This window comes from Falco naumanni, chromosome 4 (genome assembly GCF_017639655.2).
Source record: "Falco naumanni isolate bFalNau1 chromosome 4, bFalNau1.pat, whole genome shotgun sequence".
Taxonomy (NCBI): domain Eukaryota; kingdom Metazoa; phylum Chordata; class Aves; order Falconiformes; family Falconidae; genus Falco; species Falco naumanni.
In genome coordinates, this window is record NC_054057.1 from 21039773 (window position 1) to 21056596 (window position 16824).

The 16824-nt window shown below is 39.8% G+C and overlaps 1 protein-coding gene across 1 annotated transcript in view; it reads right to left on the reverse strand.

Moving 5' to 3' along the window:
• Positions 1 to 16824, reverse strand: part of ITGA9 (integrin subunit alpha 9) — a 230093-nt gene that overhangs the window by 26022 nt on the left and 187247 nt on the right. Inside the window, exons 24-26 of the mRNA XM_040591349.1 lie at positions 5894 to 6019; positions 5183 to 5302; positions 3386 to 3487 (exon numbers count right to left, since the gene is read on the reverse strand). Of these exons, the coding sequence (XP_040447283.1) occupies positions 3386 to 3487; positions 5183 to 5302; positions 5894 to 6019 (348 nt within the window). The remainder of the gene's footprint in view (positions 1 to 3385; positions 3488 to 5182; positions 5303 to 5893; positions 6020 to 16824) is intronic.

Here is a 16824-nt window from a genome sequence, read left to right on the forward strand (position 1 = left end):
TTAATACAACTGTCACCACAGAGCCAAATCCAAACTCTGCTCACCTTCAAGTGATTTGTTCAACATAAGAATTCAAACAGCCTGTTGTAACTGGAGACAGAAAATATATCATTCCAAATCACATAAAACCATATCCAGATCCAGAGAAATTATTTCTGAAAATTGCATAAATGGATCTTTTTTTTTTTTTAAATAGCTTCCTTTCAAAGACAGTCTGCTATCCAGATTACAGATATTTACACAAGCTTTTGCATCTCCCTCACAAACAGTCTACTAGTGTTTCTGACAAAGCTGATATTTATATGGGTGGTCCTGCCACCACCGGTGGCACTTACACTAGCATCACAAATGATTAGTCTTCCTTTTCTTCTTGTCTCCTTTACAGATAGTTTACACTCTGATATTGTACACTACACTGTAAAAGTGCCCAGTGAAGTAAGGGTACCCAGTTCTAAAGAAGCATTAAAGTCTAATAAGTGCTAATAAGTCTACATTTGGCTGTAGAAAGCAAAAATTTTCACATTTACCATGACAAAGTGGCTAAGAAAATAAATGTTTTCCATTGTTAGGGAACACTTTCATAAACAGATTCTAAGGAAGTCCATGCACAAGTGTTCAGAAGGAGCTGCTATCCAAACAGATATGGTGCAGCAGTCCCTGGTCAATAAAATGAACACGGGATGAGCTTTAAAAAAGAAGGAAGGAGTATGGACAAAGACATTTTATTTCTCGTGTGTCTACTTCCAGCTGAATAGCTGTGGCTTGCAATAAATAACTATTCCCTTTTGCATTCCACAAGAAAAGGGAAAGGGGGGAAAATGAATGCCTTGAGCCAAACCACATGTCTTAAATTTTTCCCTGAACATGACCCTATGCAAAACACGCAGCAATGGCAAAGCCAACGGACATATGGAAACAGCATAAAGGAGAAGCAAGTGGCACTCACATTAGAAAAGACTTGAAATCACAAATTGATACTACATGGCTACAACATGTCAAGCATGCTCCTTTACAGCTAGGGCTTCCCAAGAACTAGGAGCAAGCTCTTGTTTGAAGATTAATATAGCTTCCCAGCATACACAGTGCACTTCATAATCATTGCAAATCAAGGCTTGACAAAAGGCTTTCCGGGAACGGGAAAAGGACAATGGTTTGGGTTTGGTTTTTTTTGTTGTCTTTTTTCTTTCAAGCATTAGATAACAATGAAATACAGCAGAGCTTGCATTCCTAGATAAAAGCATTTCTAAATTGTGAATGTTAAATAATAGTAATCCCATGCATTTTCCATTGTGCCTATCATTCTGAGACATTCTAAAACCCTTTACAGATCAAACTATTTGGCAGAATGATCCTGGCTTCTGCCATTTCAGTCGGAGCATTGGCATACCAGTCAGGTGTTACTCTAACCATTAATGAAATTCTGCCATAAAATTGCAAAATTTGCTCTATGTAAGCTGCAGAGCTAAAGAGAGATCAAGCAATATATTAACAATCAGGGCTGCAGGTCACTTCTAAGGCACATTCCCAGGGAAGGTTAGCTATGTTTTGCATTTCAGCTGCCAAGTCTATTTTTTAATGCTCTTAGAATGGTCCAGAAACCTGACAAAGAAAAAAATAACAGAAGGGAAAAAATGAGGTCCTGTCATATAAAAGAATTTCTTTTTCTGACACGTCTAATAAAATAGAAAGTTAAGTCTAGGGTTGCAGACATGATGGTGAAGACGGTCACTGTAGTGGCATCTCTACTTTCAGACTGAAGGTAGTAAGTAGATGCAGGATCAATTCTTCCTTTGTCTGTAGGGTTTTAAATTCAGTATGTCTGAGACGAGTGCTTTAATTTGGTCCATCAGTGTCTCCCAAAACTGTGTTGAACTCAATACTCTCACGCTCAAACCTCAATTGCACTCACTGAAATGGAACCAATGAGGGAATGGTTGCATAGGCTGTGGGTAATGACAATCACTGGGGATAAAAAGGATAACTGAGAGAGATCTATATCATGTTCCAAAAATACACAGCAAAAGGAGAAATTGAAAGTAGTCCAGATTACCTCTGATCCTCATGTGAGAGAAATAAGAAATGAAACTTCAAATGGCAAAAAGAAAGCTGAATTTGGGTGTGGCATCCTGATCAATTTTTATGCATAAATATTAGGCAACTTGGTATTAGGACACCAAACCATTACACCTCCTCCTTCTCCAGTAGATTGTAAACAAGACCCTGTACAGTTTTGCTTACAGTCAAAACCACACCTTGAACTTTAATATTTCCCCTTCAATTTTCAATCCAGCCTGTCCTGGTTTCAGCTGGGATGGAGTTAGTTATCTTCTTGGGAGCTAGTGCAGTGCTGCGTTTTGGCTCTGTTGTGAGACTTTACAGTTCCTCAGGCCTTGCTAGTGAAAAGGCTGGAGGGGCACGAGGAACTGGGAGGGGACACAGCCAGGTCAGCTGACCCAAACTAATCAAAAAGGTATTCCATACCATGGGACATCATACCTGGTATAGACACCTGGGAGGGTGGCTGGGGTGGGCAGATCATTTCTGGGGGACTGGCTGGGCATCGGTCGGTGGGTGGTGAGCAGTTGCACTGTGCACCACGTGTTTCCTTCTTCCGTTCCCTCTGAATTTTATTTTTTCCTATCCCCTTTTGATTAGAAGTGTTATTGTCACCTTTGTTATCATTGTTCTTTCATTTTTATTCTGTTTCAATTATTGAATTTTTCTTATCTCAATCCTTGAGTTTTACTTCCCTTTCCAACTCTCCCCCCATCCCTCTGGGTGAGGGGGGAGTCAGCGAGCAGCTGCGTGGTACTTATTTACCAGCCAGGGTTAAATCACGACACAGACTCACACAGATCAACACAAAATGCAGTATCAGGTCGCACATGAATTCCACCAGCTCAGCACAATGGAACAGCTAAGTGGATCTCTGAAAGTTTAAACCTTCTGTCCCATTTTCACAACTCCAAAAATATCATCAATACTTCCAAATATTTCACACTGGCACATCTGAAAAGACTTTGCTGGGGTTTCAAGTCTTTGCTAGGTTTTCAAGGAAAATCTGATTAAAGCAGATGTTAACCCTAGAAAAGGAAGCTAAACCTAATTTTGGCATGAATATCTCAAAGTATTACACTTTTGGCTAGTACAACACAGATCTTCCTGCTCCACATAACATCATTCACTGTCATGGCATGGTTATCACAGAGAGCAAAACCACAGAAGCACAATGCACAGCACTGCTAGTCTAGGCAGACAAAGCCTGGGCACTTTTATGGGCTAGCCCAGCCCAAGGCCAGCCACAAATTCCAGTTTGCATAGACCACTGCATGATTTCCAGCCCACTGGGATCAGGAAACCTTTCTCTTCAGATTTATTTACTTACTGGTTTTTCTTCTGGGCTCCCGTTGGGCACCTCCACAACTCTGAGGTCAGGGTCCACCTGCACCCTCGCCCTTGTGACAAACTGGATGACTGATGAACTGTCCTGAGAAGTAAAAAGAGAAAGAATGTAATTTCAGGGCGGGGGGGGGGGGACGGGACACCACCACCCCCTTCAAACAAAAACATCAAACATTTGCCACTGTAATAAACATTAAACACATCTAGACAATGCTTAGTGGAGGCTGGGTTGACATTGAAGCAATATCCTGGTTTTAAAAACCCTGTCTGGAAAAGTATAACTCATACTTGTAACAGACAGACAAAACTGAGCACGTTATTTCGGATTAAAACAAAATCAGGTACACTGGACTTTAAACACATCATTTGTATTTGGACTGTTAACATTTCCCACGTTTACTGCAAAAGCAAAAGACAGAATGTTGCCAATCAACACAGACAGGCTCAGTATAAACCATCAAAGAAAAGTTCCTGGTTGGTTTTCAGGTGAATAGAAAAAGGATACCTGAAACCTGGGATAAACTCAACTATATCCCAAGGTGAAAACCTCTTAATTATTTGAACCTGTGCACTGCAAATAGCTTAAATATTCAGTGTACACTTCCCCTTATTAATACATACTTTGCCTATATTTTACACAGTGAATTTTAACAGGCACATTCCAATAAGCTGCCATTTCAACTCATAGATTTGCCATTTGTATGCTGTTCACCTTGGGGAGGATGGGTGGTAGGTAGCAAATGGCATGCGGTGGTGATACTGACCCAGAGACACGGAAGCACTGCCCATCTTTTAAAGGGGTGTTGCTAATGCTCATCTCGGAAAGGACCCAGCAGACAGGATGAACCCATGCCATGACAGGGCTGAATTTCTGAGAAGCACATTTCGTGTGCACTCAGCTACTTGTTTACATGCTTCAGCATTTCTATAAGCATGTAACAAATACCTGAAGCCTCTGGCCTTGCCTATATTTCCTGTAACAAACATTAGCAGACTGGTTGGTTTCAGCTGGAATAACTCAGGGCTATCAATTGCTTTAGGAACCACTTTCTAATAAGGGTGCTCTCTCCAATGCTTTTAATCTAGCAGCTATCATCAAGGGCAGGTTTATTTTAGTAGGTTTGTGTTATCAGCTTTTTCCTTAACAATCTTACAGCATCTTGCCACAATTACAGCGTCAGCATTTTTGTAAGTAAAGGAAAACGGGGCAAGACACAGTCAATCGCTAGAAATGTAAAAGATTTGCTGTCTCATTCAGTGGCTTCAGAGAAGACAGGAATTAACTTGCAACCATTTGTTTCTTGTCACAAATGTCAAGGTCAGCATTAATATGGTCACTACGTATCTTCTTTGAATAATAATTATTTGAAGTTAAAAATTACAAAAAACTGCCATGTCTCTGTTTACACGTAGGGAATGATAGTTTGTCACAGTTTACATGCGCTTACTCTACTTTTCATTTTTCAGAATGAGAACTTTGAGAAATCATTTCAACTTTCAGAAGTCTCTAGCCTTAACACCATGCATACAATTAGGGGCCTCATTCGTGTTTCTCAATGTATAAATTTCTCAGTTTATTTCTGTCTTAATGGCTAATGGGTAAGAACTAGGATTAACACCTCCATACACACTGTTGATAAATAGATCTGGGGGTTTTTTACACCATGGTGTTTTTTTAACACATTAGTAAAGAGAGGAAGGAATGCAAGTTTTGAGTCCATTGGCGCCCATAAGCATGCTGAAGTTGGTATCTAAGACAAACTACACACGCAGCAAGTACCTTCTTCAGTATCTCAGTGTTCAGCAGCGTGTAGACACTTATATCGCAAGACTCTGCTTTGGCTAGCGAGCTTAAGTTGCAGCGTATAATTAAGCAGGACCTGCCTGGTCTTTCACAGTCCTACAGGAAATAAGAAAAAGCTGTTAGGCAAAGGAAGAAAAAATTCAGTGACAAATTGTGTGCAATTAGCAAGCACACCAGCTAAGTTACATAGCAAACTTCTAAAATACAGCACTCCTGCATTGAAATAGCAGCAACTTTCAAGACCTGAAGACAGCTAGGCAGAGACCTGCGTGAAAGCAAGCCAGGTAAGATTCAGCCCTCTTGCCTGGAAAGTGCCTGGGGCCAGGGGAGCGGGGCCACTGCTGCACATCAGCCCTGTGCACAGGTCAGGTGCTGACCATGGTGTGGGGCCATGCTGCCTCACGTGCCTTTGGCACAACATGGGAGCGAGGGCTCTGGTCACCGAGTGTGTGCTGCCGTGTCAGGTAACTCCCTCCCCACTGCACATCCTGAAACCTCCTATTTCCATTTAAAAGTCAGATTGTTTAAGTTGCTAGATATCCCCACAGCACATCATCGGTATTGGTACACAGGCACCAAACAGTAGCTCTATAATGAGCATCTGCTTGAGTTCTTCATGCTAAGCCATGCAAAATCTTTTGTAAGCCCCACTGTATGTTCAAGTTTGCCGTAAGTGGACTTTCTTACCAATACTTTTCTGCCAGACTTTGTGAAAAAAGCAAATATTGTGTGGAAAATATTTTCATTCTCTTGAGGAACAATGCATGGGCTGGGGTTTCTGTGAAAGGAACAGCTTCCTTTGTCCTGACCAACCTGCAAGCACAATTACAAATCAGAATTATTATTCTGAATTCAATTAATGACACAAGAAGGTGGGGTCAGCCTGTCCATGAAAATACACCTACATCCGAGTTGGATGTCTGGACTCCCAATTAGTAGTAAAAAGAGACAAAGAAGCATTTTGGGAGTCAAATAATCCTAAACAAAGAATCTGAAGCAAGCCAGACCAGTCATGCTCTGGATATGCTTGTGCCTCTTGACTAGGTAGGATACAAATGTATCTAACCTAGCTCACATGTAGGAGCCTGAAGATAAGAGAGGGGAGGAAAATCTCAGCAAGATACAAATCACCACATGGCATTTTAAGTCAACAGTGTTACCCCGTTCTTTACCTTTATTATAACTGTATTATTTGGTGCTTTGGCCAGTCTGCCTGTTTCACAGCTTACATCGGAACTAATGAGAAATGAAATCTTTGTGTAAATGCACCAGTCTGGACACTAAATCTGCTCCTTTGCCTTCAACATAAATAGTACAAAAATGAACTTTTTGTATCATTAGCTTATTCACTTGTCCAGAAAAGCAGATGCTTGAAGCAAGTGAAACTTACCAAGCTTTGATAAAATTATCTTCAGTCAAGAAACCCTGCACTAGAAAACCCTTCTCTCTTTTTACGGCTTATGAATATTCACTGAAAAAAATATCTATTGGAATTTAATACAAACTATGACAACAAAGTATCAGCAAATTCCTCCCGCTGCTACCCTTAATAGTTGTAAGAGTGGGAGAGATTTTCCCACAAACCACCAAGTGACATTCTTACACATCCTGCTGCTGACCTCCCCACCACCTCTACACTGACAAGATGAAAATTTGTACGTTATTCAAATCACAAAACCTTGAAAGAGGGAGAAATAAAGTTGCTACAAATATGAAATCAGTGCACACTCTGAGTCTGATTCTGCGTTAACCAGTTTATAGCTGAGTTAACCAAAGTATCGCCAAAAAACAAACAAACCCCAGAAGTCTATCTAGATCTTAAATGCTATTTTCCAGACAAGTGATATCTACATCTCTTGGTAAGATACACCTTTTGTTTCACTGGCCCACAAGTTCTTCATATCTGTTCTTTGAAGTACGTATTCATAACCTATCTTTACATAACCTGTACTTACGTTCCCAACAGATACAGGCACAGGTAGCTACCTGCAGTTTACAGCCTCCTTGGGATCAACTAAAAACTAAGACTATGATGTTCTCCATTTGTCCAGATCACCTGGAATGAGTTTTCGTTATTTATCATAGGTAAGAGATTCACAAAGCCTGCTGACATTTATTTTCCTTTCATTCACATAGGAATTTGATCCAGATCAACCAGAAGGTTTATGTTAAATCAAGAACAGCAAAGAGTCAAGACCTATTCACTATTTCCTTTTTCTCTCTGAAAGTTTGAATTACCAGACACTTGGACAGATGTCATTAGATTCATGCAAGAGATACAGAAAGGACAGTATGAGCTTCTGCACTATCCCAGCTTTTGGTGTACTCTTCAAATAGTTCTGCTTTACATCCTGTACAAACACAGAGTAAGAACAAACCAAAGAAGAAACGCCTCACAAGACTAAAATAAATTATCTGGCATGAAGCAACATAAACCTGGCCCTTTTTTCTCTAAATTATTATCTTTTCTTGAACTGAAGCTTGGCTACATCTTGTCCTTTTTAGAACATTTTAGCTGAAACAAAGGCAGGCACCTTCAGAGGACTAAGTCTGAACTTGGAAATACCTTTTCCTCTCTGCCAAGTATGTAGCAATCCTACACGAGGCAATTACTAAATTCAATGCCTCAACCCATCTTAGGAGGGACACATGCAAGAACCAAGCGCCTCCTGCCACCTGAGCTGCTCTGGAACAGACCAGCAGGTCACCTGTAGCCTGTTTTGGTAGCCAAAGGCAGATGCCACTTCCTAGAAGGCGGCAGACACTACTGCTTGGTCTGCAGAATTTGGGGAATTCAACCAGGCAGAAATTAGGTCATACTCATCTGTGTATCTGTGGTCGGTCAGCGTATGCAGACAGCCAGTAGGCAGGAAAGAACGCCAGGCACCTGGGAAGCACTCTGTTCCCTTTAGCACTCTTTGAAACAGCAGAGCCACAGAACTAGGAAAAAGTAACTAAAAACTTTGACACATGGGTGGATCATGCTGAGGCAGAAGGAAATTCAGCCTTTCCAAAGGACTGGTCATAGCTGTGTTCTGTTGGGTTTTTTTATTATTATTATTATTATTTTTGGTTGGTTGGCTGGTTTTGTTAGGGTGACTGTCAGACAGTTACATTTCACATCATCTCTTACTTTCCACAATTTTTACAAGTATAATGGTTCACTCAACCAGTCAGATATAACTGCGGTAATTTTTCATTAAACTTTGTTTTCAATTAAAACTTCAGCTCTAGGAAATCAACCAGCTAAATAACATCTCAGCACAGAGCTCCTGCCTGCATTATGCTGAGACTGAACCACATCTCTGAAATACAAATCAGGATTTGGCCTCATGTGTGAGCCTCTCCTTTCAAACACAGCGCTACTCCAGCCACCTGTTTTATTCCTTGTGACCAACCCCATAATCTGGTACATAGAGAAGAACATTTCTGGCAAAGTTTAAGGGCTTTACATGAGCAAATGTTTACAATTTATAGATGCAAGAACTGCACACGTCTTTCAAATGGCTCTTTGACAAAGTCTTGCAGTTTCAGGGTACGTGACATATTAGTGCTTTTTTGAAATTTCCATGTCATCTCAGCAGCCAATAAACAGAAAGGAACAACCCTCAAAGTAATCTTCCCAGGACCTGGGATCTAACATCTCACAGAAATAGCAGGAGGAGGTTTTCGGAGCAGTGCAGAGGGTGTGGAAAGAGATGTGTGTTGCCTTTGTACTCAGTACAAGGACTATACAGAAACCACAGAGGAAAATCAACATCCAAATCCCAACACAAACAAACAACAACAAAACAGGGGCAGGGGGAACAGGAACGGAAGGGAAGCTCTCTTAAATCCTTTAAGACATTAAGACTGCAGCTTGAGAAATAAAAATTCTGTCCTGAGCAAGGTACCAAGGAGGAGCAGCCCTGTAGCCTCCCAAGGAGGGACTTTCAAGGAGCTGTGTCAGAGCTGTCTCTGCTGAAGTTTGTTTCATTTTGTTTTCCAGAAGGTACCTACCTGTTTTAAAGTCCTGCATACAATCATTTGCAGTGTGGTGCACTGGCAATACAATTAAGCCTCCTGTACTGGAAGCGTACCTAAAACCTGTACCCAAACAGATGTAGACAAAGTCTACAGTAGCACATAAAGTTGGTCAGACAAATAGGTGAACCGTAGCATCCTCAGCACCTGATGTCCATATCACATACTTTTCTATGTCGCTCTGAGTCTGGTGCTGTGGCCTGCCTATGCTGCAGCCACAAGTGAGTGTTAAGTGCACTCTTTGAGTGCTCTTTTGTGTTTCTTTTGCCCCCAAAGGAATCCAGTTGGTGCACTCTGCGATGTGAACCACAACTCCCTGCGTAGGGAGGGCTGGGGATTTTGCTTTCAGAGTTCACTTTCTGGACTGAACTAAGATGTTAGTAAAGAAATACTGTAAGGCACACCTTGGTCTTCAGCCCAGCAGAACTTCTGCAAAGGGTGATGACTCCAAACCTGCACAAAATAGACATTATGCACACTTGCTAAAAACAAGTTTTCATTTTTTTCACCCGTGAGTGTGGATATTGCATTAACTCCTATGAACAGGACTCCTGGAATTCATATCGTTTCTTAGATATTAGAACTGTTATATGTCTACATAAGCAAACCCTTCTTGAACAAAAAATTAGTCAGTCTTGACTATACAAAATTCCTCCATAACTGGAAGCAATTTTTTTTTTGAACCTGACCTAGCAGATTTCATTGAGCAGATTTACACTGAAGAAAAAATGGCATAACAATAATTCCAAATGCCTTAAATTATTTTCTACTTTTTCTTCTTCTCTACATACAATAGTCTACACTCTCACATATAGCATTGGCTGCTACATATATCATTTTTTTTTCCAGAGTAATAGCATTTGTGACACAGAACTGAACATCAGCAACTACCGATCCCACACTTCAACTCCTGGAAAAACTTTCCAATTAAAAAAAAATAATTGTATTTTTGCAAAAAAAATTACATTTTCAGATTTTCAATTCTAAATTAAAAAATTCATAATGGGTGATTATTCTGATGGAAACCCAAATATTTTTTTTAAAAAAATCTCCACAAAAATTTATAACTTGGACTATTTATTATGATTTGTCACTGTTCTAACTAGAATGAAGCATGTTTTGACCATCTCGAACAATGTCTTCAACTTCCACATGAGGCAAACCAACATGAACAAAAGTAAAATTTTCCTATGCAAGTTTTTACTGACAATAGTTTCTTTTTACCAGGCTGTCCACGTGTAGGGATGTTCCTATTCTCTAGGAACACCTTGTCATAGACTGCACAACACCTAACATCAATGCTTCAAGTGCATTAGTTTTTTCCTAGTTTTTAATCTGAAGTTCACAGGAACTTTTATCAAACTGCTCAGCCCCAAGGCTAAGAAAGGTAAATAATAATAATAAAAAAATCACTCTAATATTCCCACTGTGGAATATCAGAGTTATTCAAGCCAGCACAGCCTGCATTCAGATCTCACCTGCATTCTTGAACGTCACTGGATGCCAAAATAGCCATCTACAATTTCCAATACAGAGATGTGATGGCTGGGTTCCTCACTGAGACACCCAACAGGCCTGCCTTCAGAAGGTGGACACGTGACGCTTCAAAAATCACCACCTTTTAGAGAGGTTTAGCTGGACATCCAACATTCTAAGGGACTGAAAAATCACTACTCACTCATGAGAGTGTGTGTGTGTGTGTATATGTATTTTTATATTGTGTTCAATGTGTGCATAGATACCTCTCTGTGTTTACGCACATTGCATATAAGCCAGAACACTTGTACTACACAGACTGTAAATGGCACCTCGCATAACAGGCTTCTAAAGGGCACCATAACTCTTGCAAAGGCTAATAACACTACTAAATCCATCATCATGCAGAAAAGGGGAATATCCCTTATGCTGCCTACTCTCCCCATAAATGGCCACACGTTCAGAGACAAGTTAGTCTCTAGCTTTGTTAATTTACTGGCAGTTGTTGTTCCCTTAAAGGGCCCATAAACACACTTGAGAGACAATGTTTAAACAGGACAGCCTATATAATGGGTTACTGTGCCAACTTTTTGTTGTCAGCACAAACCACTAAGCTTCTCAGAGACAAGACGTAACCACTGGAGAAAGCAAGTGCGTTACTTCATGCTTTAAAAATGCTGTGTCTGCAACAAGGAAGAAATTCCCACAGGACAACTTTAGCAGACTCTGAATATTTGAAAAGTCTTACAGAGCAGGGGCAAACCCATAAAATAGCAATAATTTTTAATCATACCGATTACACCACTCTTTAGAAAAAGTGGCAGGAGGAGATTTCTGAATGAAACACTTGCATGTAAAACGTATCATGTACGCTCCATAAACATTACATCCTAAAAAAAGCTGCAGTGTGTTTAATTGGGCTGTATGGGAATAGCATGCTGCATTTACTACGACCACAGGGTTCATCCTCTCTGACTTCCCAGGGTTGTCAATGAAACACTTTGAACATTTCTAATTCAGGTGAGCCATGGGTTTAAGGGGGTTGGAGTTTGTAGCAGGAATAATACACCTCACTGCCTCAGCATATCCCCCTTCTACTAGCAGCTCTGTCACCCACCTTTAGGGTACTCATTTCTGCTCATCCGTAGCTACTGTCAGAACATGGCAATTGCTAGCAAGCCTTTGGGGCCTTTAAGAAAGGCATGTTGGCATTTGTTAGCAAACATTTTAAGGGTTCAGGACACACTGCCTGTAGGATAAACTTCACAGGTAGACTGAAAGACAGCGGCCTCTTCTAGACTTAACCTCAACTCATTCAACAGGCATCAAAGGTGAGCCCCTCCGTTTTTTCAGAGCCCTGTATTCTCCAAAAGATGTCAGCCTGAGAGGGAAGTTTAATAGAATTTCCAAACAGGGAGCTGGGAAGGTCAGCTGAGGACCAAGCACAGGGAAGAAGAAATTAGCAGTTGGCATAGGGTTAAGTATGTGCATGTGATAGGAATCTCTTGGAGGAATGAAACTGAAAAATAAAAGGAAACTATCTGTTGCTTCCAGTTAAGCATTAGGTACAATCTCCCTGCTGCATGCTGCATATAAGAAACCGAAGGCTAATCCCATACTTAATGATTAGCATTTTACAAGATAAACAGGCAAGTAAATGTGTATCTTCAGCTTACTCCTTATAGACAACAATAGTTCCCATTAATGCAAAAGAATTCATCATGGTGTTAAAACTTAAGTGTCTCCAGGGTCTTCCAGTAAGCCTGATTCCCCTCTTGAACTAAATCATCACCAGCTATTATATAGTGAGAGACTGGAAGCCAGCAGAATTAAGCTGACACAAAGCAAGCTGAAGGTGGAAACCAGCTGTAAGTGTGTGTGATGGAACCAAACCCATGTCCGATCATGGACAAAGTGTGGGGGCAAGCTCAGGGAAAATGTCACGAGACACAAAATATTTGAAATAGTAATTTTAGCTGCAGGAAACATGCTCAAGGTCTGAACACAGGTCAGTCATTTCAGAAAATTGCTAACATTGTTCAGCTCTGAAATGGATGCCTTTCTCATCAGCCCTGGGGTATGCTGGCTCCAAACAACAGTTTGGCCATAGTCTTCTCAAAATTGCTGCCAGATACTTTTTACATATTTCTCTTTTCTTACTAGGTTTTTGTTTTGTTTTGTGTTGGTTTTTTTTCTTTTTTTTCTTTTTTTTTTTTTTTTTTTTAATTTTTTGTTTATGTAAAAATGCCTAATCAGTGGTTCAAGTTTGCAAACTGGATAATAAATAACAGATGCACTTTTGTTTCTCTTTGTTACTAACCACAGCACATTCATCCTAATATTAAGGAAAAAATGTATATGTGTGCCCTGAATAAAGATACTGATTCACCCTTTAGTAGGCGAACAGAGATGAATTGGTAGGCATGGTTAATCTAACATGTCACGCTGAGAAAAAAAAAAAAAAAAGGTACTGACAAGAAATTCCAGACAAGGTCAGACTTTCAACAGTAGACAAATAAGTTATGTAAATATGTTATCTGAGTACTTGCTCCATATGCCAAAAACATTTAATATTCACAGATAATGAAACATGTTTGAATCAGAGCAGTTTTGTTGATTCTGGCAATAAATTTAAAAGCCACTGAAACAACAGAAAAGAATCTTTTAAATTAACCCATTTTACACAACTCTTGAAAGACTTTGACTAAAAATAGCAATGCCAGTAAGGAAAACTAGTACTCTACACATCCAATAGGTAAACTTAAACAGCATGAGGAGAGGCAAGATTTAAACAGCAAAGTAGAGATGCTAAAGCATTAAATCAGCATAGAGTACTCCACTGTAGCTCTGGCTTCTGCTCTTCCAGCGGAAAGAATACCAGATGTGTGTTTGGCATAAATCTGTGCTAACCTGATTGTAACGCCTGTAGATGTTTTTCTGGTGCACTTAACCCTACAGCTCAATTAAATAACCTGTTAAGTGTGTTTGATTAGCATAATCCTGCAGCATTTGCCTGGTCTTGGCCCTGCAACCACTTTGCACATACTTAGCAGCAATCCCCAGAAGTACCACTCTCAAGAACTAGTGCTGCCTACCCAGTTTAGCAAAAAACCCTAAGATGTCTGATTTAAAGTTCCTGCCTTACAAGACAGCGGCTTCTTTTTTAGGCAGAGGGCACTGCCATATGTACACAGTGAGAAGAAAGACTGACCACTCATCTGATTTAACTGCAAGGTCCACAGAAGGTTCAGACCTCCGAATGAATGAACACCATCTTACATGGAAACCAGTTTACCTGTAACAGTCACGTGCTCCTTATACATAAGCCTTTAACAGCTGAAATCCAAGAGATTGACAGCTACATTGCCACTATGATGAGTTGTTGAAATACCTAACCAATGTATGAGGGAGCAAATAGATCTTAAGGTACGCCTCTATTTAAAAAGCCCCTGAGAGCACTTGGGGTTCCGTGCTCCTTCAGCTAGGTTCCACCTGTCTCCAGCACATCCCTTTCTACAGCCTTTCCTATGGTGCATAAACCACAAATAAGCCCATAGTTTTTCGTTACTTAATTGTTTGATCTTCCTCATGGGTTGCATTGAAGTTAGGATGAAAAGTTCTGAAGATTGCAGATAAATACATTTCCTGTAGGGCTCAAACAGTTCAGGTGGGATATTTTGCTAAAGCAGATACTTGCCTGTATCAAAAAGGTACCTAAACTCAGCTTGAAGATCTAAGCTCTCTTTAGAGGCAGTGGAGAGAAGGTAGGACCTTCGAGAGGACAATTTTGCTGATCTATTGTAGACACTTGAAGATTAAATGAGTCATCTTCATTAAAACAACCCTCTTGGGGGGTGGTGTGGTAGTGTTGTATTTTAAGTTAGGTAGATGTCCTTTGTTTCCAGGACATCCTCAAAGTTCTGATTTATTGAGACTTTTGATACTACCTGGTACCCTGCAAAAGACTGGAATGCTGTACTTTCAAAGTCTGGAAAGAAATATGACAAAAGATGCTGATTTCCACTCTGATACACGAACAGCGCGTAAAATCCTTCTCCCATCAAATGGGAACTAGAGTTTCTACACACAAATACCCTTCCTTTCTTGGTTTCCAAATTTACATTTAAACCACAAATCTTGTATGTTATTACAGAAGAGAAAGGCTAGTTTATGAATCGGAATAACCTTACATCATCATGTAAGCTAAAAGAATTAATCGATCAGCTCTTTCTTGAATTTCCTCCTTCATTGTTTTTTGGCAGGAACACCTTCACCAATGGGAAAATGGTGAAAGGATTCAATTCTTACATTCCTTCAAAATTATATAATAATAATAATAATAATAATAATAATAATGATAATGATAATAATAATAATAATAATAATAATAATAATAATAATAATAATAATAATAATAATTTGTAGGCTCTCTTCTTTCCTCATTCAGTAGTTCCTTCACCAGGAGAGGCTTCCTACTCTGGCTGGGAAGCTACAAAAAGTCTACCATATATTTTTTTCCATACCTCAGTAAAACTCCTGATTACCGTGGTATCTACCAGCTTCCCTCATTAATCTGATAAGAGCTACTGTATATACTCAACTCACTTCATAAGACTTCTTTCTTTATCTGAACTTTTATAAAAAGGCAGATCAGCCACCTTTTTCAAATTTGAAATTGCACACACTCACCCAAGAAAATAGGACCTATAGGCAGTTCACAAAGTAGCAACACTTTTAGTTGATCCAAACCATTTATCAGACTGGCACATCATATCGACAGGTCATGAGAGAAGGTCATGGGGAGTGAGAGTGCTGGAAAATTTCAATAACTAAGTAATCTGACAGAGTTCACTTCTTGAGTTTAGAAGCTAATTGTGACCAGTGAACACAGCAAATGTTGCCATGGTCTGATTTAATACTTAGATCACAGTGCATTTTTTCCATGTTTTGATAGCCTTGATTTTTACAGTACTAGCCTTTCTTGAAATACAATTTTTTTTTTCCTACATTCAAAATATTTTTTCCACAAACATACTCTAGGATTTTAAAAAAAAATATTCACAGCTTATGCAAATACTACAGCACTCTCCTTGCTAGAAGATTTGGTGAAAACAAATAGAAAATGTTAGAAAATGTATTCAAACCCAGTTTTCAGCTAAAAATCCAACTAGGAAGTCACAGAAAACTTTCTGCCATGTTAAGCCATTTTGCTGTATCCTCAAGGGACTATCCAGCAATGCATGAAAAGATTATTTTGAAATGCTCTAACTGCAGTGAACTCTGAACAAGGCACAGCTTTTGTATAGTGATTCAGATGGCTCCTGTAAAGCAAAAATGCCATGATTCTTTTTTCTCCACTTTATATTTATTTTAAGGTCCCAGCTCAGGAAAGAACTTAATTTTATGGTCAGGTACCCTTTCCTGTATAACAATGAAAACTAAATGAGAGCTAAGTTCCTCTTCACTGAAAGAGCTTCAGTTCATCATGCTGACATTTAGGAAGATGTTTATGAGAGCTCTTTCTGAGCTGCTCTGGGGTCCTGCTTCCCATGTCATGCCATGCTGGACCAAGGGGTATGCTTCTGCCTCCCCTCACAGTCATCCCAGGAGCAGGCAGATGCATCAGTTCAAGTGACAGGACTCCCAGGCAAAACCAGATTTAGTTGCTATCGCAGAGGTGCTCTAAACAGGAGGTGGGGGAGACACCTCCAACTGCCTAAGCAAAATGTTTTGGAATAGCCATTTAAAGAAGTAATTAAAGTGAAAGAGGCAGGAAGGTCAGCAAGTTTCTGTATAATACATTCCCTGGAATTAATAATTTCCTCCTGCAATCTAGCTATGCCTTTAAATATGGTGCCAAAATATGTGTATGTCAGCATGTGTATAACAAACACTGAAATGAAGAGACTACAGGGGGGATGACTAATACAAAGGGCTAAAATAAATCTTGCTGTAAATCCAAAATGTTCCTATACAATCCTCATATCAACAGTGGCAACCAGCAGCAGCTTACATTGCTGCTGGAAAAAAAAATGCTACATGAAGTACTAGCAGCAAATATTTATACCTTCACATGCTGGGACTGCGTATATATGTTTTTACAGCCAAGACCTGAAACT